Below are 27353 nucleotides of genomic sequence, written 5' to 3'. Positions count from 1 at the left end.
CTTCTTTTTCGAGGATGAATAATATGCCACTGCATTTCAGGTCACATTGTGTTTGTCCACTCTTCCCTTTTCAGTGTGGGCCTCTCCTGATGTGTAGTTGCTCAGCTTGATCGTGAGCTTCTTTCAGAGGGAATCGCTCTGCTGTTAGTGTCTGAGGGAGGAGGAGGTGAGGTGAGGTCAGGATCTTCTCACATCATCATCCAGAACTGCAAATGCCTTCCCTCTAGCTCCCCAATTTCCATCAGCTGTGTGTCACTTTTACAGGATGAGGAATGACAGATGTCATTATTTCTTTGAGCAGGAGATAGCATAAGATTACTTTCATTGCTCTTCTTAATTGTCTTATCACTTCTGGAAGGAAAAGTAACCTTCATGAGCACAGAAACTGCTCACTCATAAAATTGATGGAATGCTGTAAAGTGTCCATTAAAAAGCTGACTCAGACTGCAGAGCAGTACCTAGAGACTGCTGGGGCAGGTAAACACTCATCTCTAGAAAAGTTTTTTTTTTTTTTTTTTTTGAAGACTGCAGCTGTCACTTATTAAGCCAGATATTTCTCTTACCAAGTGTTTTGTATTTGTTTATAGTTAAGGTATATTATTCATATTACATTTATAATAATTATACAGTTAACAATTATTTTGTAGACACCAAAACCCATTTAACTTCATTTAATATTCAGAAACGGTATTAAGTCATGTGGCATTTTTGAGAATTAATAATGGCTATTTATTTATTTATTTATTGGAGAGAGACAGAAATTGAGAGGGGAGGGAGGTTGAGAAAGAGAGATCTGCAGCCCTTCCTCACCACTAGTGAAGTTTTTCCCCTGCAGGTGGGGCCTGCGAGCTTGAAGCCAGATGACTGCATGTTGTAACATGAGCACTCGGCTAGGTGTACCACCATATGGTCCCAATAGGTTGTTTTTAATCTGTAATAGTAAAATAATATAACTCCAAAAACAGAAACTAAAGCAAACCCTAACTTGCAATTGAAATGACATAGGATAAAAACATTTCAGTAGGGAGTTGGGCTGTAGTGCAGCAGGTTAAGCGCAGGTGGCGCCACGCAAAGCACAAGCACCTGCATAAGGATCCAGGTTTGAGCCCCCGCTCCCCACCTGCAGGGGAGTCACAAGGACCAGCGTAAGGATCCTGCTTTGAGCCCCGGCTCCCCACCTGCAGGGGAGTCACAAGGCTCAGCGTTAGGATCCTGGTTTGAGCCCCGGCTCCCCACCTGCAGGGGAGTCGCTTCACAAGTGGTGAAGCAGGTCTGCAGGTGTCTATTTTTCTCTCCCTCTCTCTGTCTTCCCCCTCCTCTCTCCATTTCTCTCTGTCCTATCCAACAACAACGACAACAATAATAACTACAACAATAAAACAACAAGGGCAACGAAAGGGAATAAATAAATAAAATAAATATTTTATAAAAAAAATTCAGTAACATAATGCTCAATTTCTTTCTGCCTCAGGATTCTTTTAGATCCTTAGATCCTATTGAGATTATTAAAGGGCTTATGGTTGTAACTATTTACCACATTAGAAACTAGAATCAAGAATGGAAATATTCATGTCAATTTATTAAAGTAATGCAAATAGAGGAAAAAATTGTGAGTGACTTAGGGAGTCAAGAACCTAGGAAGGTGGAAGACATTTATTAGCATTAGGATGGGCTCCCGGGAGTCGGCGGTAGCACAGCGGGTTAAGCGCACGTGGCGCAAAGCGCAAGGACCAGTGTAAGGATCCCCGTGCACGCCCAGGGCTCCCCAACTGCAGGGGAGTCGCTTCACAGGCAGTGAAGCAGGTCTGCAGGTGTCTATCTCTCTCTCCCCCTCTCTGCCTTCCCCTTCTCTCTCCATTTCTCTCTGTCCTATCCAACGATGACATCAGTAACAACGATAACTACAACAATAAAACAACAAGAGCAACAAAAGGGAATAAATAAATAAATAAATATTGAAAAAAAAAGCATTCTACCAGGTCAACTCAATCCTTTTCCTTCTCTTTTTTTTAATATTTATTTTATTTATTTATTCCCTTTTGTTGCCCTTGTTGTTTTATTGTTGTAGTTATTATTGTTGTTGTCGTTGTTGGATAGGACAGAGAGAAATGGAGAGAGGAGGGGAAGACAGAGAGGGGGAGAGAAAGATAGACACCTGCAGACCTGCTTCACCACCTGTGAAGCGACTCCCCTGCAGGTGGGGAGCCGGGGTTCGAACCGGGATCCTTATGCCGGTCCTTGTGCTTTGCGCCACCTGCGCTTAACTCGCTGCGCTACAGCCCGACTCCCTTCCTTTTCTTTCTTTTGTTCTTGTTGGTATCATTATCACCAATGAGCACTGTATCTAGATTTAAGCTAAACATTTGGCAAAACCATACTGTAGAATAGGGAGTTGAATGACAATAGCTTTGTTAAGTCCCCTAAGTGGTTAATGCACAGAGATTCATGGATTACCCACCTATTCGTGCTTGGGGCCTCCCAGAACAGGCAGGAGCTGGCAGGGAAGAGGGTGGGGAAGAGGCTGAGCTTCCCACAATGGTCTTCTTTGTGTTGTCTGTCCCTGAGGGTATTTAAGGCAGGCTGGCCTCTCCTCTGCTGCTCTTGAAGCAGCAGCAGATCTGGGGAGGCAGCCTAGGCAGATTCTGCTAAAAACCCTTTCACACCATGGCTATTTTGATGCTTGCACCACATTCAGTATCAGCCACTGCAGACCAGGGTAGCAACAGCCTCAGTCAACAAATACTGAATAGAAATGGTAGCAAGCGCAATCCGCGACAGTAAGGACAAATTACTGTGAGAGATAGAAATTTGCCCAAAGTGGACTCATGTGTTATCCAACCTCAGAAGATCTCGTGTGGGATCATTTAATTGGTGGCATAGAAGTGGCCCACTCAGTATAAATCCTGCGTCTGTCTTAATAGAGTGCACATTTGGGAGTCCAAGATGGAATCCTACAGCTCTGCTTATAAGTGAGAAGGCTTGAACTAGGACCTTATAGGAAAGCTTAAGAACAATTGGTTACTGACAAACTTGGAGCAGGAGGGGTTTCCTGTCCCCATGGCATCTCTGGCACAGTGTGACAGACACCTAGAGAGGGGTTCACCACTTCTCCAGCACTCCTCCAAGGCCAGCCTCAAACTGCTTTGCCTTCAGCTGTCAAAGTCAATCACTAAGCTAGCTTTTAGCTTTGTTTTGGTTAGAAAAATGAAGGTCAAGATTGAAAGACCATTGGTGGGCTGGGAGAACAGCAATTACTGAGGAAATACATCCATCTGCTATCACCTGGCAAAAGAGTGGGAAGGACAACAAGCCCTGAGGCTTCCTCCAGGGCAGCGGGGGCTGGGCTCCAGCCTGGGTATTGAGGCGGGAAAAGCAGGCACCTTCCCGGCTGAGCTATCTTATGCTCCCTATATGGTGTCACTTGAACTTCTACTTGCTTATTGTTCCATCTGTTCTTCTCTTATTTTTCTCTTGTTTTCTTCTAGATTATTATTTTTAGTTATAGTTGATCTCACTTGCTGGTTCATTAGTTATAATTCTGTGACACATTTTTAGTAGTTGCTTAAAAATGTATAGTTCACATCTTCAACGTAACATCGCCTTCCTTTTTTAAATCTTGTTTTATTTTAAGTTTTTCCCATGTTCACAGCAGCACAATCACCAAAACCTGGAAGCAAGCCTGATGTCCAAGGACAGATGAGTAGCTAAAAAACAAACAAACAAACAAACCAAAAACCGTGGTACATATACACGATCGAACACCACTCAGCGGTCAACAACAATGAAGTTGTTTGCGTCATCTTGGCTGAAATTGGGAGAGTTCACGCCAAGTGAGACAAGCCAAAGAGAGGACAAATACCGAATGTTCTCACTTAAAATTGGGACCTAATAATTAGGATCGGGGAGAAAGAGAACAAAGTAAATGAAACATGAACTGGGCATGGGGTACTGCATCAAAGTAAGAGACTCTGGGGAAAGGGAGGAGGGAGGCAGAATAAAACTGTGGGGACCAGTGCATAATGAAATTTTTTGCACGTGACAATGACTGCACTGTAAAGCATTAATCCCTTGAATAAAAAAATGCAAGCAATTTACATTACCATTCAAGGACTCCATCAAGTCAGCAACATCCCTTCTTCAGGTGCTCGAACGCCAGTGCATTTGGCATAGAAAACGCTGCAAAATCTTTAGATCTTTGTGCACGAGTCTCCTGAGTTTGACTTCTCCATGCTATAGTTCCTACACACACCACTATTTTAGTTTTAGGCACAGCTGTTATTTTTGGAGCTCCGTATTCTTTTATGTTGCTGCTGACTTCAGTTTGGTATATCGTACTTTTTACTTCCAGGGGTTCCTTGAACATTTCTTCTAGTTTAAGACTGCTGGAGATCTTTTTTTTTAATTTTTTTATTTTTAGCTTTTGTAGATCTGAAAATCTTTTCACCTTTGTTTTCAGAAGATGGTTTATTAGGGCATAAAATTCTAGTTGCTTTTTTTTTTTTCCTAGTGCATTTTTGACCTGCCTCGTTTCTGCCAGGGGGTCTGCTTGTTATCTCTTGTTACTCTTTCTGTAGTGTCTTTTACCATCTTGTAGCTCATTATAGGTTTTCATTCTGAAATCATCATTTTTACTTTGCTTACTTAAAAAAAGTTTATTAACAGGAAGAGACAGTCAGAGCATCACTCTGGCACATGCAATGCTGGGGATCAAACTGGGGTCCACCTGCTTGCAAGTGCAGGGTTTTGGTCACTATACCACTTATTAAAATCACTGATTTTAAAACAGCTAGATTGTGATATACTTTGATAGAGTCCTCTTCGTATTTCTTGACCCTGAGATTTAAAAAAAAATGATTTTAAACTGAAAGTTTGATTTCTACCAGATCTAAACAAACAAACCGAACTACTACCCACCTTCCCGTGTTTTTCTCTCTTTCCCTCCACCGCTTCTACATGAACTGTACATGTACATCAGATCACTTAAACTAGCCTACAGATCACTGAGTCCCTGCTCCCCCAGCCAGGCCCCTTTTACAATTGTTTTGTCTATGTTCTTTTTTAAAAAAAATATTTATTCCCTTTTGTTACCCTTGTTGTTTTCTTGTTGTAGTTATTGTTGTTGTTATTGATGTCGTCATTGTTAGATAGGACAGAGAGAAATGGAGAGCATGGGAAGACAGATGAGGAGAGAAAGACAGACACCTGCAGACCTGCTTCACCACCTGTGAAGCGACTCTCCTGAAGGTGGGGAGCCAGGGGCTCGAACCTGGATCCTTAAGCTGGTCCTTGCGCTTTGCGCCACGTGTGCTTAACCCACTGTACTACTGCCTGACTCCCTGCTTTGTCTATTTTCTATAGTTCCTATTGCTATCTACTCAAGTTAACGCTCTTTCTTCAACAATGACTAACCTGCCAATTCTACCCAACATGCTTTTTCCTTCTCAGAAACTGTAGTTTTTCTGAAATACTTATGTTGCTTTTTTAAAAAATAAGTTTTTTCTTTAATTATCTTCATTTATTGGATAGAGATAGCTAGAAATCTAGAGGGTAGAGAGATAGATGAGGAGAGACAGAGACACCTGCAGCACTGTTTCAACACTCACAAAGGTTCCCCCCTGCAGGTGGGAACCGACTGGGGACTTGAACCCAGGTCTTGGACATTAAAACATGTGTGCTCAATCAGGTGTGCCACCACTCAGCCCTCTATGTTGCTTTTTTGATACCACTGGTCTCTACTTAACATATCTCATCTTTCCTCTAGATTGTTGAACTTATAAAGCATATGGATTGTTTTAATATCCTTGTCTTCTTATCACTTTTGGATGTTGCCTGGTATTTCTCTCAATATGGGCTGCATTTTCCCATATGCATTTCTGTCTGCAGGAAAACTTCTGAACGGTGCTAGATATTGTGAATTCTACCATGTTGGTGAATGCCCATTTCTTACTCCTCTTAAACTCTATTCAAGCATACTTTACTGAGAAACAGTCATCCTTCTCGATGTTGTTCAGTAAGCTTTTAAGCAAGACCAAGGGCTGTTAGTTCCCACAGTCTAGGCAGAACTCGTGAGCACCCTACCCACTGGCCCATGGGCCCAGCGGTCTGTCACTGCGGCTGGGTGGCAGAGGCACTGGTCTGGTGTCAGGCAGGCTGAGTGCTTCCTCTGAGATTTGCAGAAGGTTCTTTCACTGCACCCCCCCCCCCATTTTTCCCTGTGCATGTAGGACCTAAGAAGTGAGCACAACCAACTGCAGGGCATCTTTTATCAAAATGGAAACATTGCCTGAATCTGTCCTCTCACCTGTTTTGTCTGTTCTTTTCTTGCTTTGGATGGAAATCCTCTGGTACCTGTTATCCCTGTGAGATCAAAGAGGAAGTCCTCACAAGCAAGCTGAAAACTTGAATCAGATGCCAGGAAGCTCTGCCTGTCACCCTCTCATCTTTTTTTATAGTCCACATCCTACTCAATCTCTCTCACGTTGATACATCTTTTGAAGTCTCTCACACATACGCCTCACCACCCTGTTGATATGTGTTAAGCAACTTCACTTAAGTCTTAATTTCACATGTGTTTCCTTACTAATTGCCTCTGAGAAGATCTTTATTGCTCTAGGCTTCAAGCAGCCCACAGAATTCTGAGTCCTTTAAAATGCTGTTTCCCTACGACCTGTGATCTCATGTACATTGACTGGCACTTTGTAACAAAGTCTCCTAATTAATACACTGCTTATCTTTAATGCCCAAATTGTGTTTCTTTGGGTGAAAAAGTCACCCACTTGCATCCCGCTAAGTACAGGTCAAGTTCAAGTGAGGCAGCCAATCAGAGCTTCACATAATCTGTAAGTGGCTCATTCCTGCCATGTTTCTTATAGCCATCTCTCATCCATTTAAAGGGTTTATTTATTAATTTTCCCTTTTGTTGCCCATGTTTTTTTTACTGTTGTAGTTATTATTGTTGTTGTTAATGATATCGTCGTTGTTGGATAGGACAGAGAGAAATGGAGAGAGGAAGGGAAGGCGGGGGGGGGGGCAGATAAGACAACTTAAGACCTGCTTCACCACCTGTGAAGTGACCCCCCTGCAGGTGGGGAGCAGGGACTGGAACCGGGATCCCTACGCCGGTCCTTGCATTTTGCGCCATGTGCGCTTAACCCGCTGAGCTACCGCCTGATCCCCAGGGTTTATTTATTTATAGCCACCAAGGTTATCGCTGGGGCTCAGTGTACACCAGTCCTGGAGGTCACTGCTTTCCTCTCCTCCTCCTCCTTTTTGATAGAGACAGAGAGACTGAGAGAGGGGGAGGTAGAGGAGGAAAGAGTGACCTCTGTGCCACTGCTTCACTGCTTGTGAAGCTTTCTCCCTGCAGATGGGGGCTGGGGCTTGGAGGGTGTTTTCTACCCTGCCCCTGACATATCACCTATCCTCAAAACCCTTGGCATTTCCTTCCTCATGTTCACACACCCTTTTCTGAATTCCCATAGCATCTTCTGTCTTTGTGCACTTCCATGGTTTCCTATTTTTTTTTTCCAATTTTTTTGGGGGTAATTATCTTTATTTGATAGAGACAGCCAGAAATCGAGAGGGAAAGGGGTGGTAGAGAAGGGAGACGGAGACACACCTGCCACACTGCTTCGTCACTTGCAACGCTTTCCTCTTGCAGGTGGGGGCTGGGGGCTCAAAGTCGGGCCCTTGAACACTGCGACATGCGCGCTCAATCAGGTGCACCACCACCTGGCCCCTACTTGCGTGTCTCCATTTCTTTCTCCCTAAATGGAGTGGAATCTTGGAGAACAAGAGATCATCTTATGGAAGAGTAAACACCTCAGTAAATATTTTTAAAATGAAGGCAGAGGCCATCCCAATAATGTATACATGCTGGTGGGATCCCTTAGGCCTCGTGAACTGGCGACTGCCTTGCTGCTTGCCACATGGTAGTCTGATTGCCTGCACTATGAAACGGTACTTCACAACTGAGCCTTTAAGGCTTTAAATCAAATCCTACCTCATTGGACCAAGGACCTAGAGTTTATTTCATGGTTTCAACCAGATGTGTATTTTTTTTCAAATATTTTATTTATTAGATAGAGACAGAGATAAATTGAAGGGGAGAGACAGACGGAGAAAGAGACACCTGCAGCCCTGCTTCACCACGTGTGAAACATTCCCCCTGCAGGTGTAAACTGGGGGGTTGAATCTGGGTCCTGTGCTATGTAACATGTACTCTCAACTGGGTACACCACCACCAGGCCCCTCAAATGTGTATTTTATCAAATTAAATACTGCCCCAGACTCACCAAAATAATTGATTCAATATTAAAGATGTCATATCAAATAATGTTTGAACAGAAACCAAGGAAATCCTGATATCATATAGCCAGTGAACATAAACTGGTATTTATTTATGCAAACATTATAAAATTCCTCTAAATCTTCAAAAGATAGTTATGTTGTCTTGAACATATAAAAATGGGAAAAACTAAAGTGTATATATATATATGTATATATACATACACCAAGATTTAATTTTCAGCTCATAAAGTATATCAAAGTAAAATTCCTTGCCACAAACACAGAAGAGATATAGCCAGAATGAGACAATGTTAAAAAAAAAAACAAACAACAATAAAAACAAAACAAAAACAGAAACACCAGTTTCTATGTTGGAAGAGACACAGTCTATTATTAATTTTTTTTTCCTGTCATGACATCTTCAAAACCCACATGACGTCTTCACCCTTGCCGACCATATTGAGAACACGCAGAATCAACTCCCCATACAGAATATTTTTATACTAGGAAACAGGTAATTCATTCTGATAAAGAACAAAAGACAAGTGCTTTATTATGAGAACTTTTCAAGTAAAATTTCAGTGTGCACCAGTGAAAGTGAAGAAAGTTTGCATCATTTTTTTCTCTGAATGAACACTAGGTTAAAAAGGGGCTACACAGTTTTTTTTTTTTTTTTTTCAGAACACCACCCTTTGCTAAGGCAAGAAATACACTTCATTTCAAAGAGAACTGTTACAGAAGAAAGCTACATCACAGTACAGTACAGAAAGTAAAATTCACCCTAGTCTGGAAGCCATTCAGATATGGTGCGTTACCTACACTTAGAGCTTCCGAATGTAGGTTAGAATTACAGTATTTATCACAGTTTTACTATTTTTGTAACTGATGAAATTTGAAAACACTTTCTATTTCTCAGAGTGTGCAGATGGGGTCCACATGTTGATATTACAGTAGTTACAACATTAAATAACAATGCACAGTCAACCTCCAAGGCTAATTCAGTATAAAATAGCAAGTATTAAAATGTACCTTGACTAGTGGTTTGACACTGCATGTCTCACTATGAAAGAAAAGTAGGCAAGTGCCCAACTGTAAAGCTGCACATTACAGGTAAACAGATGGGGGAATAAATACGAGAAGACTAGCAAAATGTCGCAAAGAATCAGGTTACGTGGAAAACTGAACAGTCACCTATGTGGAAATCAACAGTATCCTGTTATAAATAGTATGGTTTGTTCAGAAGTCTCGAAGAACTTACAGGTATTACTGTGTTGGGATACACGAAGAGGATAAGAGGAGGAAGGGGAGGAGGGGGAGGAGGCAAATGTTCCAATGCCAGTTAATTCCTGAGGTTGCATTATTTCCTAACTGCTGCATTGATCAACCCGGGAGACGTGTTTGTGCTATGAAATGATCCCAATATTGTCCTATTTCTGCAGATATATGGCATATTCAGAAGGCAGCAAACCTAAGTGACAGTTTACATTATTACAGCCAGATGAAGTATTGATTCCTTTTAAATTTTGCTGATATCATTAGCAGTGGGCCAGAAAACACTTGTGAGTTCAAAAGAAATATGATGCAGGCTTTAACTTTCCCCCCAGAACTTCTCAGCTAGCCCAAGGCAAAGCTATGATTATGTTCATGTACTTCATTTTAAAACCTCTACGTGCCAACACTGTAAACATGTTGCATCTTTTCAACTAAACCTTGTTGGATAACAAGGACAAGAACAGAGATTAAGCAGGAATAATTCTGTGTACAGTGAAGCTGATCTATTCATCAGCTTCTGCTTTAAATATGATTTAAAAATAATTTTTAAAAGTCCATGCTACACCTGTAAAGACTATTTCTTTATGCACTTTTTAAGTCTGGACACAATTTTCCAAATTGCATGATGGAGGTAAGAACTTTAAAAATCCACTGGAATGTAAATAACAGGGAATGACATTTTCAACTCAAAAGCATTAAACGTACATTTATGTGCAGTAATCTAGACAACTATACAAGGTTTTCAGCAATCATCTGTTTTATTATACAACTCTATGAACAGAAAAATGAACAAAAAATACACAGTATACTTACCTGTACATGTGAGCCTACTGTTTAAGCTACAGATATTATAGTTCATACTGACTTTAATTTTACAGTTTGTAACTATGTATAACCTTATTGCATTAAAGGGCAAATTCTACATGGGGAGATTCACAGGCCAATCACATTAGGTGTTGCCAGTACATTCAAAAACTGTACCTCAGGTATGGATGTGTCTTCCCTGATCCTGTAAATGTGAGTGTCTTTACAGTTTAAGCTCATTTGCGATTTTCGATGCAATGTTCTTAAAGGCAATGGACGTCCCAGATATTCGCTTGAAGCGGACCCCGTTGAGGGACAGGCGAGGCAGCTTGCAGACCTCCATCTCCCACTGTACCAGGCTGTCCTGCCGTGCATCTCCATGGACGCAGAAAAGCAAGAACCTTTCCTTCTGTTCATAGTCACAGTTGTTTGCATCTAATACCTTGCGGATTTCTCGCATCATGTCGTTGGGGTCCATTGAGCTAGTGGTCTTCATGCTCCACGTGAACCGCAGGGAGCGGGGCTTAGAATCTTTAGCCTCTTCCTTGTCTCTGTCTTTTGGCTCCCCTGATGTGCTTCTGGAAGGAGAGGGCAAAAGGAAGGAGTCAGAACAAACATCCATTCAGCAAAGACATCAAAATATACCGAAGATCTAAAAAACCACCCAATCTGCAGGCTGCCTTCAGGCAGGTGCAAAGATTCCTGTTCCCTTTGCCCTTTGGAGAACAGACCCCAGGACCACGACTGTTTTGACCTTCACCACTAACTTCAATCTACAAGAGTCTATCTTCATAAGTATAGTCGTATAGGGGAATTTTGCTTGTAGACAAAAGTGGAGAGGTTACTAGCTCTTTTTGTTTGTTTTCTTCAGTTTCTTTCACATTTCTGACTCTGCAAAAGCAGATACTCCACTTCTACATTTTATTAGCATTCTGAAATATAAAGAAAGCTGCCTCTCCCTTTTTTGGGTAGGAGAAAGAATGGTAAAGGGCAGAGCAGTAGCAGCTGCTGAGGGATGACCTGGAGCTGATAACATGGAGATGGAATGCTGGACTGAGGAGGTAAAGACGCCAGGTCCTTCAGCCTGTAACTAAAGATAAGGCTCCCTGAGGCCTGGCTCCAAGGCTGGCCCCACTGCCCACCTACCATTTGAAGACATGCTGGCCCATCTTACTCTCCCGAAGGCTTCTGCACAAGTTGTACCCTGTGCCTGGAATGCTTTCCCTTCAGGAGTTGCTCGCATACTTGTTCCAGATCTCTGCTAGATCCTATGCTTCCCCAGCACCACCCAGGTCTAGCATGACCACAGGACCCTGCCCCAGGTGTTACCCTGGCCTGGCCACGGCCCTGCCCTTGCTCTAGGCACCCTTCACAGCGCTCTCCACACTGTCATAGATCATCTAATCCACACATTTATTATGCATTTACTCAAGGCCTGAGTTTGCCTCTTGGCTGTAAATTCCAGAAAGCCAAGGAATTTTGTCCTCCGCTCACTGATAATCTCAGACCTCAGAACTGTGCTGGGCTGGCTCATAGGTGACTGACACGTATTTGTTAAGTGAACTGACCTTATTAAATCTTCCGTACTGCTTGCTGTCCATATAAAATACAGAACCAGAAAACCGACTTTAAATAACCATAGAGAGAACAACTGATGGATTATTCAAAAATAGATGTTGCAAGTGTGTGTGTTTTTTTTTTTCAGGTGCACTGCTCAGCTCTGGCCTATGGTGGTGCAGGGGGTTGAACCTGGGACCCTGAAGCTTCAGGCATGAAAGTGCTTTGCAGCAACCTTTATGCTATCTTCCCCACCCTAGTTTAACTTATTAACCTCTCAGTCAAATGTGACTTAAAGGAATGATATTCTTTGAAAGAAGTTTATGATCTCCTATATACTCTTTATGTATGCCTCATCAGTATTATATATAATGTGTATTCATTTGTATAATTAATATGTGGATTTTTATGGCTATTTATATACATGTTTCCCCCTCATTCCTAGACACTTGAGTCCCCAAGCTCTGTAGATTGTGCAACTTGAGAAAGACAGCAAGAACAGAGTTGTGTCTTCCTAGAGCTCTCTTTTTTGCTCCCTGAATCTAAGTCACTGTGTGATAGGCCTCTTTGGGTGTGGTTCCAGCCTGTCACTTATGAGGACCTCAGGAGCAGCTCAGTTCAGGGAAGTCACTTGCTAGGGCTAGAAGAACCCAGGAGATCCCCTACCCAATACTGGTTTTAAAAACAGAAACAGTGGTGTGGACACTTAAATTCCTTTTCTCGGGTCACAGAACTGGTGAATTGAGAAGTGGAGCATGGAAATCAGGGGCCCTATTGGAAATCTGGTTTTCCTGCCACCCACCACACGTATGACTCCTAGGCAAAGGTTATGCAGTGGGTGTTTCCCTCAAGTACCTTGAAGGAGTAACCACTGCTAAGTCAGATGCTAGCACTTAGTAAGTACTGCTAGGTTCTGGGATCTGGTCTCAGTGCCTAGCACGGATTCTTTACTCCCCACACCCTCACTGACTTTAGGAGGCAGACAGGGTAAGGAAATGGGTCTACAGAGAGCTAGCGTTCCCAAGGTCACACTGCCAGGCAGACAGCTCAGTCTGCACTGTTGGCAACAGCTGGTGCTTCTCCCCACCACTCCTACTCCTCCCTGAGATGACAGTCTCATCAGAAGTGGTCCTTTCCCCCATCCGCAAATGCAACACTTTCTTCTGCTTGGTGGGTGCGACGATGAAATGGCGAGCGAGTGCCTTAGCGACAGCAGGTACTCAAGAGCAAATTCAAAAGCTCAAAATGAAACAAAACAAAATCCAGCAATGAGCCAGAACGACACGTAGTCACACTCGAAGGATAGACTGCAGAGGTGAAGCGCAGCTCAGCGGCCGCTTGTGAGATGGACACGACCGGATGTCTAAGAGGGATACTGGGTGGAGAGAGAGGATGAGACACAGGAGGGGGCTCAGGTGTGATGGCAAAGTGAGGGTGGGGCTGAAGCAGAAGTCCTTCTGGTTCACTGAATGACAAAAGGAAGTACAAAGTGTCTGTCCTGCTTTCCCTCGGATTCCTACCATGGTGGCTCAGGTACTGCACTCCCTAGAGAAACACCCCAAGAACTGTGACTCAACGAGAATAAAGCGCAGTTTGTAAGGAAAAAAAACGACTACACAGGAATCCTTAATAAAGCTGCCCCCCAAATTTGTATTTCAAATTTTTTTTTTAAAAAAAGATTTACTAAAGACAGAGAGAGGGAGAGGTAGAAAAGGAAGGGAAGAAGGAAGAAAAGAAAGGGAAGGATGGGAGGGATGGGAGGGAGGGAGCAATGGGGAAGGAAGAGAGGGAGAGAGTAAGGAAAGGAGGAACCAGGGACTGAACTTTGGGCTTCTGGTGCCACAGGCATGCAAGTCTGGTGTGCCACCACTTAACATCTCTCTGATTCTCCAATAATTTTAAATAGTAGAAAATAAATCGGAGGCTACGACCAGCTTATCTGCATTTGTCCTAGTGAGGAAAGGAACTCTTCTCTGGGCTCTGAGAGTCACACCAGACTCGTGAACACCAGTATACGCTCAACATCATTCTGTGTCTTCACTGCTGAAATCTCCCACTTACAACATGGACACAAGAATCAGTGTCCTCACAAACCTGGGGAGGAGGGCAGAGTCTGTTCTAGCAAACCTCTGTGTGGTTCTGCTTGTAGTCAGGGTTGAGACCCAATGGTAGAACAAATGTAGCCAACAGGAAGGGCCAGAAAACCATACAGCATGGCCCAGGTGTTTATTGCCTGTGTCTGTGGGTGCTAGGGATAGAAGCTGGGTTCTCATGCCTGCGAGGCGTGTCCTCCACCACGGAGTCACATCCCCAGGCAATTAGGGTGAAAACACAGCTCACCTCTACGTGCTCACCAGAAGTGCATCACTGATCTCAAATCGTCAGCTATCTGACTGCCTCCATATGCTGCGTGAACCAAGCTAGTTTTGTTACTTCCTTTTACTGACAGAAGGAGTAGAGCATCTTAACCTATGGATTCTTCCGCCAAGGGCAGGAGGGTGATTTCTTACAAAGCACACAGTGGAAGTGATGTTTAGAAAAATGCAGACTTCAAGTGGATGAACACAGACTCAGCTAAGTGGCAGGTAACACCAGGCAAACCCATCCCACTGTGAACATCTGAAGGGCGCGCACTCTCCAGCTACAGGTGCTATTGGCTTCTACTGAGGGCAGGGAGAGCCTCAAAAGTCCCCGCTGCCGTCACCATGGGGACTGAGCACCAGGGATTAATAGTGGCTCCTCACCTGGAGGTGTCGGTTCTGCCACTGGCTTCGCTTTCACTTGGATCCCTCAAAACAAAGTGAAGGTTGAGATTTAATGATAAAAAGTGAAAAGTTGATCAAGAAAACCTACATCTAAAATGATCTTTAGAATTAACTGGTTGAGCAAACGTGTATCATCAGCACAGTTTTCTGCATTTCTGGCTGGTCTGACACTGGTTCTCCAGTCACCCACCATCACCACTAGACTCCCAGCCATTGAGCGTCTACTGGTACCAGCAAGCCACGTCCAAGTTGGGAATTCTTTTTTTTTAGTTCCTGATTTTCCAATTCTCAGCCACAACTTTAAGGGCCTAGTTCAGTTTTCATTTCACTTTGGTTCAATATGAGCTAAAGCTTTTTGATAATCACTAGCAGCAAGGTTCCAATTTTCATTTGTTGTTTGAACTAAAGTCTAGTAGTCGCTCAATTCAGAAAATACACAAATTAACTTTGTAGTCAGAAATAAGTATGCTCAACACATATATAAATATTTCTTAAAATATATACCAACTTTTAAATAGGCAATTAACTTCTGTCAGAAGCTCTGCTAATAGCACATGCATGTACATGATCAAACACAATACAGCAATCCTACAGTCTATCTAGGTGAATCTAAAGACATGAATTCGAGCTTAAGCAAATAGTATTCTTACCTGGGTATTTACCTGTGAAATAAAATCAAACAAACTACCAATGCCCTTATGTTGGAAAGCCTAATGAAATTTTAAATACTTTGTCATTTTCCAAAGGGAACAGAAACTCTATGTAGGAAGATCCAGTTCTAACCCAGTTTAAGTATAATAAGAGATGGCTTATGAGAAAGAGAGAGCAAAATACTACTAAATAGCTGGGGAAAACTGACAAGTTGAAGTTAAGTTAATGCTTTCTTAATGTACCAGTCATTCTGGAAAAATATATGTAAAACAAACATAACAGGAATAAAATCAGAATCACTTTCCTGAACTCCCCCCTCTCCCCAGTTCTTAAAACATACGCATATACTCAGCTCTAAAACTTTTAACTGGCTGTTAAAAATATCCACACCTTATGCTTCACAGGGCTTTTAGCTATAGGCTTTTCTTGACAAACATATTGTATATAAAAAAAGAACTAAAACTGAAACTATGCCCCTATCTGAATGTTAAAGAGTAATAAAATTAATTTTCTATTTTTAATAACTGGCATTTTTCATTGGGGGATAAAACTAAAATTCCATGCTAGCTATACAAACCTATTTTCACCCCAACACACTGAAATAAAGAAAACCCCACTTCAAGCAGACTCAAGGTGAAATATACTGACACTAACAGGAATCAGCTCATCAGCTTGGCAAGGGGTTGATGGGGAAACTGGGAAAGATGGTCAAGAAGGAGGGATGCAGGTGGCTTCTGTTGAGCCCTGTGCTGGAAAGGGGCAGAAGTCACACACGGGGCTTCTCTGTCCTGCTGGAAATCTGGATTAGCAATCACCATTCCACAGCTGCTGCATCAGGGACACAACACCTCTAGACCTCACGCTCCTGATGTCACTGGGAACAGCAGTGGACTTGTCACACTGCTGAAGAAGCAGAAGGCTCATTTCCCAAACCCTATTCCTGCCTTCCTAGATGCCACTAGGAACACTGCTTGGAGGATTTCTGCCGCCTGGCAGTGGTCTCCAATAGCCCAGCAAGTCAGCACTCTGCTGCCCCGGGGGACAGAGGAAGCACAGCTGTCTGTAATGGTGTCTGCATCAGAAAATGGCTCTCCAATATCTGAAGCTTAAAAAGCTGAATGTCTTCTGTATGGCAATGTATAATCAATCAAATCAACTCAGTTTTCTCTATATAGGATTGAGTGATGGTTAAAAAATTCTAAGGGTGACATAATCTCCAGTTCATACAGAAACTATCTAACACAAATGGTCCTGGTCCGAACTGTTACTGAAAAGACTTCTGAAATGGTACACCTACATCCTCCCTGGAGATACGGTTCTCCTGAAATCGCTTACTACTCAGAAGGTCCTTTCCCGTGATCAGAAAACAGCTCTCAACACAGCTCATTCAGTGCACTGACTCATGCAACCTCCTCATCAGGGCTACTCACCAGCTGACTCTTTGCAATTATGGTTTTCAAATGCAAGAATGACTGACTCTGAATTATTCTTTATTCTATCTTTCGTAAACTTAAAAATCCCTAAAATCTTTATTTTCCATTTTAATATTTTAACTTCTTTTTTTCCCCCCAAATTTGCTTATGATTCTTTTTTAAAGCATTTAGTGGTACATCAGCTTAGCTGGTCCCAACTGGTGCATGGAGCACCCTCAGCTCATGCTGGTCATGTGTGTGTGTGCGTGTGCGTATGCATGTTAGAATGTGGGTTCCTTTTCTTTGGCTTTGAGCACAATAAAGTTAGGAAGGCAAAAAGCAAAGACAGAGAGAAAGGCAGGGCTGGGACCCAGGAGAGGATTAGGAAGAAGAGACAAGGGGGAAGAACTGACAACCTGCAGATTGAGTTGAGGTGGGCAGGTACTAAAGCTGGAGTCCATCCAGAACACCAAGAATCATTCTGGGAAATCTCTAGCCCTTCAGGAAGATCATCAGCCTATGCAAAGGTAGTCACACCCACTGAATGTCTACTCTGTCAGACATTAAAGAACTCAACAGGTTCATTCCTGGCACTGACATTAGTGCTCTGCTGGTCTCCCCCATGCAATCATTTGTGGTCTGTTATGTAACCCACCTCAAGCTTCCCAAATGCTGCCTGAGGTAGCATGTTGTATAGAAGGCTAGTGCATTGCAGGTAATACAAAGCCGTTCACTTGGTGACAGGTGACCTCAGAGGAGAAATGAGAATTGTTTTTCTCGTCCCCAACCAAATCCTGAGTTAATTAAAATATGAAACGTTGAGATATTAAAAATCCTACCAAACAGCTAACAAAACATCAAATGGCTGCTTTACTCCACTCACCCTCCCCTGCTCCTCCACTAAATGAGTCTGTCCAAAATTTACCAAGTGCTCCAAGGAACTGTAAAAACTTCCATGTTCTAAACCCCAAAGCCCTGCTGACAGCCCTGTACTCTGGCCTCATTTTTCACTTGCAAGCTTCTTTCCTTCATGGAACCCTCCAGAACCGAGGATAGCCCTAACCTTTTGCTTACTTTTGCATAGCCTTCTAGACTATACTATTTATTTTTCATTCACTCAATAGTTGCCTATATGTGGCACAGTATGACTCAATATTCAGGGCAAGATTTAGCACGAACAGGTGAGCAAAAAGCAAGCTCTGCTCTTATGGAAGTAATGCTCTAGTTGGGAGACTCCAACAATGAACAAATCAATCAGCAAGGTGCCTGTTTCAAGTGCCCTGGTGGAAGATGGGACAGGAAAAGGAAGTGCTGGGAGGAAGAGGGGGCTGAGGAAGCTTTGCTTAGGAAATCAGTCCTGAGGGCAGACTGGGGCAGCCCTGCCATGCAGGTGTGTGGGGAGAAGGAACAACAAAGTCCTGAACGGGGAGCAGTCAGGTGCCCACCATGGCTGGGGGTCAAGTGGGGACAAGGAGTCAGAGCAGAAGAGGGTGCAGACCAGGTAGGGGTTGCTAGGCCACTGTGGGTGCTCAGAACTAAATTATGAGCAAGACACAAGAAAGTAGAAGGCTTGATAGTTAAAAAAGAAAAATTAAAGACAGGTTAGAGAGAGAGAGAGAGTGTGGGAGCATGACTGGCAAATATAGTGCTAGGGATGAGACACAGGCAGTCGCTTATGCAAGTCCTGTGCTCTAGTCCTGAGGCACCTGTCTTGCAGTCTACGGACTGGCCGTTTAAGTGAAGGATTTAGTGGTAGAAAACAGAGTAGGTGGTCCAGGGCAGAAGCAGGAGAGCAGTTAAGAGGCAGAAGGGTAACTGTGGTTTAGAGTCTCAAGGTGGTGTCGGGGAGAGATGGAAGCAGTTCATTTCTGGAAACAGTGCCAAGTAGAGCTGACAGCCTGCTGACAGAACTGATGTGTGATCTGTGGAAGAAGAAGAGCTGAGCAGAAGGCACAGGCTGGGCACAATGTGCAAGTTGGCGCTGCCATTCCCTACAAGGTGAAGAACAGGGCTGGGGAGCCCTCTGTGGGCCTCTGTTGGGCAGTCACTCTGCATCCATGTGGACCAAAGTGCAGAAAGAAGATCTGAGTCTGAAACACCAATTCGGCAGCTGCTAACAGAAGATGAAATTCAATGTCATGACCTGGATGACATCAGCTGAGAGAGAGAGGACAAGCAGGGAGGGCAATGTGCCCAGCCTGGGGCAGTCAGCTCTGGGGGTGGGGAAGGCAAGAAGACCTAAAAAGGCCGCAAGGAGCTGGGAAAGGGACAGCTGGTGGAAGAAGCCATCTTCGGGGGATGTTTAATTGTGTGGACCCCTCAAGACAGCAAGTGGCAGCAGAAGGGCAGACAGTCCCATCTGTCACTCTAGCGGCAGTCAACAGTGAGGGGCTATACACAGTGGGTCTTTGCATCTGAGGTACACTGTCTCTGGCATATCCTGACAATTTCTGCCCCGACTTCTTGTTTCCTCTAGAATCTACATTTTGAATGAACGATTAATAGCCAACGAGTGAACTCACAATGAATCCTGGCTTCATGAAGAAATAGCTCTGCCTTCTGCAAATGGCTATAACTACTGAGTCAAATGTCAAGGGCAGACACCGTTGGAGTAAGCGGTTCCGAGGACACTGCTGAAGTCTCCTGCTGTCTGGGTGAGCTTCTAGGCCTTTCTCTCTTAAGGGGTTGGGCTGCATGGCTCCCATCCAAGTGGGTGATATGGGGAGAAGCTGAGGTTGCATATGCGGATGTGAGGTTTTAAATTCAGCTGTAGGGTCCAGGCCAAACTGATGCCTGAGCTCCAGTCATAAATAGCAACAGAGAAGGCAAGAGAGGAAGACTGCCGCTCTGCCGCTCGCTTCTCCCTCCCACACTCCCGCTCTGAAATCTCAGCAGCACTCAGTAACTCTGAGGATGAGGCATTTTATCAACATGGGGCAGAGCCTGGAGTGGGGCTTCTCAGCCAGGACTCTGCTCAGATGAGCCTGGAGTGAGGGCCTAGCTCCTCCCAGAAGCAGTCTGCCTAGTATCAGCATCCGAAAGCACTCCCTGGAAATCCCATTTGTGGGATGGATGTAGACTGTGATTGAATTCCCTATCCTAACTCGAGGCTTTGGCAGTATGGGCGTGCAGAAGCACACTACTGATGTTTTTTCCATTCTGTTCCACAGAATTTGTAAATTCTCTTTTTGCCCATTTCCTCTGCCCGCCCCCTCCCCCAGGCTCTTAGGGAAAAAGAGAGGTTACATCATCTGAGATCCTCTTCTCCAAACTCCTGCAGAAGAGCAGTGAGAATGGTCCCAAGACCATTGGAGAAAGTCACTGTGAGGCCGGGGTTGGCCGAGCCGGCTTGGCACTGACCTGCGCACGAACTTGGAGGTGATCTTGCTGATGAGGCCGGTGGAGGTGCCCCTGCGGGCATGCACGAAGGCACCGGGCTCGTGGGAGGGCGAGGCGGGGGGCCCGTTGTATGCGGTGCTGCGGCGCTCACGGAGCTGCTCTCCGTGGAAGGTGCTGCGACTGGAGCTGCCGCGCGGGAAGCGGGTGCGGTCCGGGGTGCTGGCGCTAATACTGTGGGCAGACGGAGAGGCGGCGGGCACCCTCTGCGTCGTGCTGCGGGGACCAAGGCGCTCATTAGCTTTGGAAGCTCCAGGGCTGTGGCTGCTCCTAGTTAGCCCAATCTCAGAGGGGTCACCAGGAGAGCCGGGAGCACCCAGCACCCATCAGGTCCCAGGTTTGATTCCCAGCACTGAATGTAACACAGTGTTGCCCTGCTTCTTCTCAAAGTGCAGTGTTAGCTATTCACAATTTCATTGCAGAGAGACAGAGTTTCAGTTTAAAACTGAAAGCCATCAAAAAATGTAGTCATCCACTGTAGATCAGGAAGTGACTGAAGCAGGGATTTGAAAAATGTTTTTCAGTCAGGAATTCTAAGCCCAGGCGGTACAATCATTTTACTTATTTTGGCAACACCAAGGCCTTGTTCATGTATGATTTTACCTCTCAGGTGACTTTTTTCTGAGAGCGAGCGTGCTTGAGAGAGACGCTAAAGTGCTAGAGCTTCTGTAACCCCATGTGGTTGGGCCAGGTGCATGGCAAGCCAGGTTAGCTATCTGTCCATCACTTCTTAATTTAAAAAAGATTAGCTGAGTGATTTCTCTGAGAGACTATGAGAGGGAGAGACAGAGCACTGTCCATCTCTGGCACAAGGGGGTGCTTGGGATGGATCTGGGGGACCTCCAGAACCGCAGGTCTGTGCTCCACTGCTCAGTCATCCATCTTTCTGGCCCTGTTTCAAAAAAACTTTCTTCTTTTTTTTATATTTATTTTATTTATTTATTCCCTTTTGTTGCCCTTGTTGTTTTATTGTTGTAGTTATTATTGTTGTTGTCGTTGTTGGATAGGACAGAGAGAAATGGAGAGAGGAGGGGAAGACAGAGAGGAGAGAAAGATAGACACCTGCAGACCTGCTTCACCACCTGTGAAGCGATTCCCCTGCAGGTGGGGAGCCGGGGTTCGAACCGGGATCCTTATGCCAGTCCTTGTGCTTTGCGCCACCTGCGCTTAACCCACTGCGCTACAGCCCGACTCCCTCAAAAAACTTTCTTAAACCATTCAGTGACGTCTGTCGGAAAGCCTTTAAGTGGGACCATTTCCACCTGTAATCCAAGCTTCTGTGACAGAGCAATGCCGCACTGATTTGACAGTGCTCTACCAAGGGCGCTCCTGAGCCTGGGAGAGCCTAACACCACATATAGAACCTCGCATGACTGCACACCTGAAAGGACTCTGGGGTCATCTGCTTCATTGACTGAGCAATGAAAAGGCTCATCTTATTAAGAAATAAATTACCTGGCAGGAGCCTGAGGGCCTCAACTCCCTGTCTCCTGGGCCTTTGTTTAAGCCCATGACAAATTCAATTTACTTAAATGTTTTTTTTTTTTTTTTTTTTGCCCTGCTGATATATACATTTGGATCCTTCCCAAGTTTGAGCCTATTACGAATAATACCACTATAAACATTCACATATCCAGGGTTTTTGTGGGTATGTGCTACATCTCTTTGATGAATGGTGAATCAAGCAGTACTATTTTAGAGATGGATTTAAAATCGCACTCTTAGAGAAATGCCCTTTAGAATATGGTTTAAATTATTAGTGATGTTTCTGATAAAAGCTTGGAATGCAGTATGCTGATATCACAATTAAATTTTCTTCTGCTGGTAACAAGCTGTGCAGATAGCCGTATCATACTGTCTGTTACCCTTATATTATCATTGTATTTTCAAATGGTGCTATACAAAAAAAAGAGAGGCCTGTCACAGTAAATAAGATAGGTGTAGCCAGCACATTACCCGGGCCGGTAAGCTTCTGAACTGTCTTTGATGGTTGGCAGTGTCACTTTAATGGGGTGACCAGAAGTGGACATGGACTTCTGGTGGCGGGGGCGTGCGGATGGGATGGCAGAGGCCACAGCAGAGCTGGCAGAAGATAAGCTGCTCGCTGACATCTCCGTGAGACTGTCGACACAACACAGTTGGAGAAATCCATGGAAATGCAAAAAGAGAAGAGAAGCTGCAAGTGACTAAACTTCCAAGAACTAGGTTTAAAAGGAATTCTAAAGGGAAATTAACATCAGGAGCATTACAGCGATTAACAAAATAGTATCCTCGTTAGAACCGTACAGGTTGAATCTGTCACCACCTTACATGGCAATGGGCTCTCAAACCTCTTACTGTATGTGCATCTGAGAAGGTGAAAAGTGATTTTTATGGGCAAAGTGATAATGAATGAAGACATCTGTCACTTTCCGAAAGTCACAGGTTGGTATGAGATGTTACTGTGGCTTATTGTCCACTATGGAGTAAGCAAAAACATGACCTCTGAAAATTCCATCACAAACACTAAGAGAGTTGCAGGTTAGTTAGGACTTAGTCCAAGAAAAACAATAAGCCAGCAATTAATCCTCAACTGCCCTTATATCCCAAAGGCTCTTATACCTTATAGCTTAAAAGAAGTTCATTCCTTTTTTAAAATAATAAAATATGAATCATTATTTAAAATAAAAATATGCCAAGGACTATGGGGTTCTCAATGACTGTTGAGATGTTCACATGACTTTGTTCTTATTATTTGTATTTGTTGTTGTTCTTCTTCTTTTTAACCAGAGTACTGCTCACCTATCTCCCCAGCACCACATTTTTTTAAAGGAAAGTAAAATTGTCACTACTTGGAAATAACCATGACTTAACAGGACTGCAGTGGAAGGAGGTAAGGGGGAGGCAGCCACTGTGAAGGTCTGTAAGGCTCAGACCATGAAGACCAGATTAGGAAACCCCGGCCTGCTTTGTTTCAGAAGAATAGTTGTTCTCAGACTTTTCCAGAAATTTGCAGAGAAAGTAATTTTTCTGCAGTTTTCTTGAGGCTTCATTTCTCATCCCTTCATTCTGGTGTGGAAGGGGAACCGTCTTTGCCAGGAAGTCTGGCTGTAAGCTGCCATTTTGTATTTCCTCTCCTCCCGACCTGCTCAGCTGCAGGCGCAGGACAGTGAGTGGGGGAGGCTCCCCTGACATGGTGATGTACCTGCTGTCCTTGCCGTTCTGCAGTGCTGTGTACCGGTCTGTCGTCCTCTCACAGACGTATGTGTTCCTTCTTGCCATACTACCTCCGGAGTACATGTTGTTCTTAAGGGGGAAGGAGAAACCATTTTAAAATCCTGTCTGTGGCTGTGGAAAGTAACAGAAGTAAACTGAAGCTTCAAATAGCTCTAAAGAAAAATTCATGGTCCAGAACTAAGGTCCCAGGATCCTAACTTCTCTCTCTCATCAAGAATACAGGGGGAAAGCCAAAGCAGAACCAGCTGCCTAGATTTACCTCCCTGTGCTACCACAGCCTGGAGCAGATGTTTGAACAATATTGATGAAACAACTAGGTTTTTATTTACCTCTTGTAAGGTGGCGAGAGAAAGGATAGGAAAGACAGGCTTTTTCCACAAGCGAGGGGCTGACAGAGGCAGGAGACATCTGCACAGCTGTGAGGCCAGACAGCTGAGTATATTCATGTAAAGAAAGAGCAAACTGGGCCTGAGGACTGTTACTACTGGGGAGTGGCAGAAAACAGGGACTCCAGTCTTTTCTTTCTGTTATGAAGACAGTGAGTCTTTGGGAACTGGCTTCCAGTTGATGTTGAGAGATGGGAAAACAATGGTTGGCCTGGAAAGTCACTTTAAAAATACATTAAATGCTTATGATTGAATAATTTCCACACAGACCAGTGGCTAGATCTATCAGCTCTTAATGCCATTATGCAGGTCCATTTCACAGAGGGGACATGCAGATCACATACTTTAAAAGGGTAGGGTGTCAATTAACTATGTAAAGCTTTGGGTGTTGGGGAGTTTAACCCAGTTGCAATTGAGATTATGGTCTTTCTTTCTTTTTGATGCCTTATTTCACGTTTCTGTTTAATGTACTTTCCTTCTTTCTGTTCCTATTTCCCATACATGAGATCAGGTAAACAGCTTTCATGGGGCCTACATCAGCTTATTTGTGAACATTAAACAACATGCACCAATATAATGTTAAGTAGACGTTACAATCAGGAAGAGTAAGGTAGAAAAAAATGTCATGACCCATTAGGTTATAATAATCCATATTCTATTTTTTTGTGTGTTCTTAAATTGCATTAATGGAGAATTTGGTCCCTTGTACATGTTAAGTGCACGACTCACTTTAAAACTTTTAAACCCTTTTAGATAGAGGCAGAGAGGCAGAAAGAGAGAGAGAGAGAGAGAGAGAGAGATAAAGAGGCATCACGGCATTGAGCTTCCTTCAATAGAGTGGGGGCCAGGCTCACATACAGCAAAGCAGCTCACTATCCAAGTGAGCTATTTCACTGGCCCTTAAAGACTTTTGAAAAATAGGTAAAAGGGCCTTCAAAAAGACTGTAGACAAAAAATTCTGGCAACAAATAATTAAAAAAAAAAATGTGAAAAAACACAGTGAGAAACCAAACTATCTCCTAGACTTTATGAACACGGTGACTATCAGGGAGGTGGGGAGGTGTGTGGGGTGAGGGGAGGAGGCAGGGCAGGGCTTTGGTGGTAAGTGAAATGACAGATGCCTGAAATCTTAGCCCGTACCCCTGAAGTCTTAGAATTTTGCAAATCACAGATAATAATAAGAAAAAAAATTTTAAAACCATCATGTCCAGACTATTTACTCACACTCGGAATAGTTGAAGACTTTTTCCTTTCTGGCCCCACGAGAGGGCTTGTAGTCATCTCGCTTTTTGATCCGACTGTTGTGCTACCAAGCTTCCGAGTCATGTCTTTGTCCCACTCCTCTTTCTGCTCGCTCTCCACGCTGTTAGCCTGCTGCCTTTTGGTATAGGACATGGCGGGGGGGATGGATGGGCCAGCTATCGTTTAAAAAAAATAATTACGGAATTAGCTGATTAAACAAGTGACAGAGTTCCTCACCAATGAAAACTAACTTAAAGAAGTTTACAATGTAGTCCACTCTGAACTAAGGATAAACTCTGATGATAAAATGGGCTCTCTCCCTATAAAAGTATTAGATTCCCCACTCAGAGTATAAACCTGTAAGAACTGGGAAGACAGGAGTACATAAGGATGAGAATGTGTAGTGGTTAGCAAAGATTCAGGTTTGGGTGGAACCAGAGGGGCTTTTCACTCATATGACTTTGCCCCACCGTGGTCACTGAAGCGCCGCTGCTTCTGATTGGCCGAGATGCTCCGCTGGACCTTCAGGTGGGCAGGGGACTGGAGGGTGCTGTTGTTTAAGTCACTGCTGGGCCGTGACCTCTGACACAAGTTCCCACTGGATAGTGATTCACCGCCTTCAAACTGTGACAAGACAGAAAGTTAGGAATTTAAAACAAAAAGAAAAGAAAAAAAAAATGTTTGTGGAATAGCATCCACGTTTAGTTTTCAAATCTACTCCAAACCATACAAGCAGTAGTCAGAACTAAAGGGGTAGGGTGTGGTGGGGAGAAAAGGAGAACCTTGCCCATGAGACTGCTAGTTGGCTGACTGGAAGAAGGGGCTGCCTGGAGAAGCTGCTGGAGTGTGACTATCTACATCCTACACAGGGTTTGGGAGCCTGAGTCTAGACAAAATGCCACACACTAGCTGCTGGCTTATTGAGCAGTGACTGGATACTTGCACCATTCTGACTCTTTCCCTCTATTACCACTACAGCAAACCTCTGCTTTATGAACCCTCACGTGATGGAAAAACTGAGGCTGGAACAGTCCATGGATATCTTGGGATTCAAACACTTATCTTTTTTGTTCTGTTCACCACATTTACAGAATGAAATTTGGTGTATTGGACCTGATGGAGTAATTGCATCTATTAAGAACTAAAGTTGGGCGTGGACAAATACAAAAGAGGTTTACTGCCAGCAAACTTTTTAAAAGCTGATTTATCCTGCGCTTAGGATATTCTAGTTTCAGTGGTATAATTTTCACCTCTGTGTGTCTAAGGCTTCTCACACCCTGCACCGAAGTTCTAGTGTCCTTCCTCTAAACGGCCCCTCCACCCAGTTCTCTCCCTCTTGTCCTTCAGGAGCCACCAGAATTCTCACTGTGTCTGACAGTTTTGTTGGATTTTTTTTTTAAATTTATTTATTCCCTTTTGTTACCCTTGTTTTTTTTTTTTAATTGTTGTAGTTGTTGTTGTTGTTGTTGATGTCATTGTTGCTGGCTAGGACCAAGAGAAAAGGAGGGGGGGAAGACAGAGAAGGAGGAGAGAAAGACAGACACCTGCAGACCTGCTTCACCGCCTGTGACTCCCCTGCAGGTGGGGAGCCGGGGGCTCGTACCCGGATCCTTACAACGGTCCTTGGGCTTTGCACCACCTGCGCTTAATCCACTGCGCTACCGACCAACTCCCGGCTTTTTTCTTTGTACATTTCTTGCCAGCAAAATTCTAACTAGATGACTGTCCCCCCGCCCCCATGGAAATACCAATTTATATGTACAGATACTAATGACCAACAGCAAAAAACTGCTGCTGCTGAAATCACAGAAGATGAAGCTAGCGCAGGAACTTTCTAAGGACTCTAGACGCTTTCATGATTTATTTTTACTATTTCTGGGTTAATGGCCTGCAGACGTAGCTACGATCATGATCCTCATTTTAAAGACCAGGAAATAGAGGTGCAGAGAAATGCAGTAAATCACATAGTCGGTGGCTGTGCTGGGGTGGGTGGGGGAGCAGCGGGGACTCAGGGACAGTGAACCTGGCTTGACAGTCCAGGCTCTTCCTTGGATCAGCCTCACTAATTTAGATCTGGTACAACCCAGACTCCAGTTAGATTCAGGCCTGGGCTAGGTGACATACTTGTAAGTGCTTCCTTTCCACATTAAATTAACAGGAATAGTGAAGACTTCAGGCTTGAAATGTGAATCAAACAACTTCAGAATTAACCATCTGTTTATTTCCCCACTTTTAAAAAAATTTATTAATTAGTTTATTCCCTTTTGTTGCCCTTGTTGTTTTATTGTTGTAGTTACTGATGTTGTTGTTGTTGGATAGGACAGAGAGAAATGAAGAGAGGAGGTGAGGACAGAGAGAAATGA

The 27353-nt window shown here is 43.8% G+C and overlaps 1 protein-coding gene across 3 annotated transcripts in view; it reads right to left on the bottom strand.

Annotated features, from left to right (window-relative positions):
* Positions 1-8817: 8817 nt before the first annotated feature.
* MARK1 (microtubule affinity regulating kinase 1) overlaps positions 8818-27353 on the bottom strand; it is a 111292-nt gene continuing 92756 nt past the window's right edge. Inside the window, exons 12-18 of one of the 3 annotated variants that reach the window (XM_060178461.1) lie at positions 25461-25614; positions 24973-25166; positions 23331-23431; positions 22103-22267; positions 20111-20362; positions 14667-14711; positions 8818-10943 (exon numbers count right to left, since the gene is read on the bottom strand). In XM_060178461.1, coding sequence (XP_060034444.1) covers positions 10589-10943; positions 14667-14711; positions 20111-20362; positions 22103-22267; positions 23331-23431; positions 24973-25166; positions 25461-25614 — 1266 coding nt within the window. In that variant the 3' untranslated portion in view covers positions 8818-10588. The remainder of the gene's footprint in view (positions 10944-14666; positions 14712-20110; positions 20363-22102; positions 22268-23330; positions 23432-24972; positions 25167-25460; positions 25615-27353) is intronic. The other 2 variants (XM_060178462.1, XM_060178463.1) reach the window with 2 other exon arrangements.

Source organism: Erinaceus europaeus, chromosome 19 (assembly GCF_950295315.1).
Source record: "Erinaceus europaeus chromosome 19, mEriEur2.1, whole genome shotgun sequence".
Classification (NCBI taxonomy): domain Eukaryota; kingdom Metazoa; phylum Chordata; class Mammalia; order Eulipotyphla; family Erinaceidae; genus Erinaceus; species Erinaceus europaeus.
The sequence above is the reverse complement of the archived record's forward strand: the minus strand, read 5'-3'. Positions and strand labels throughout refer to the sequence as shown.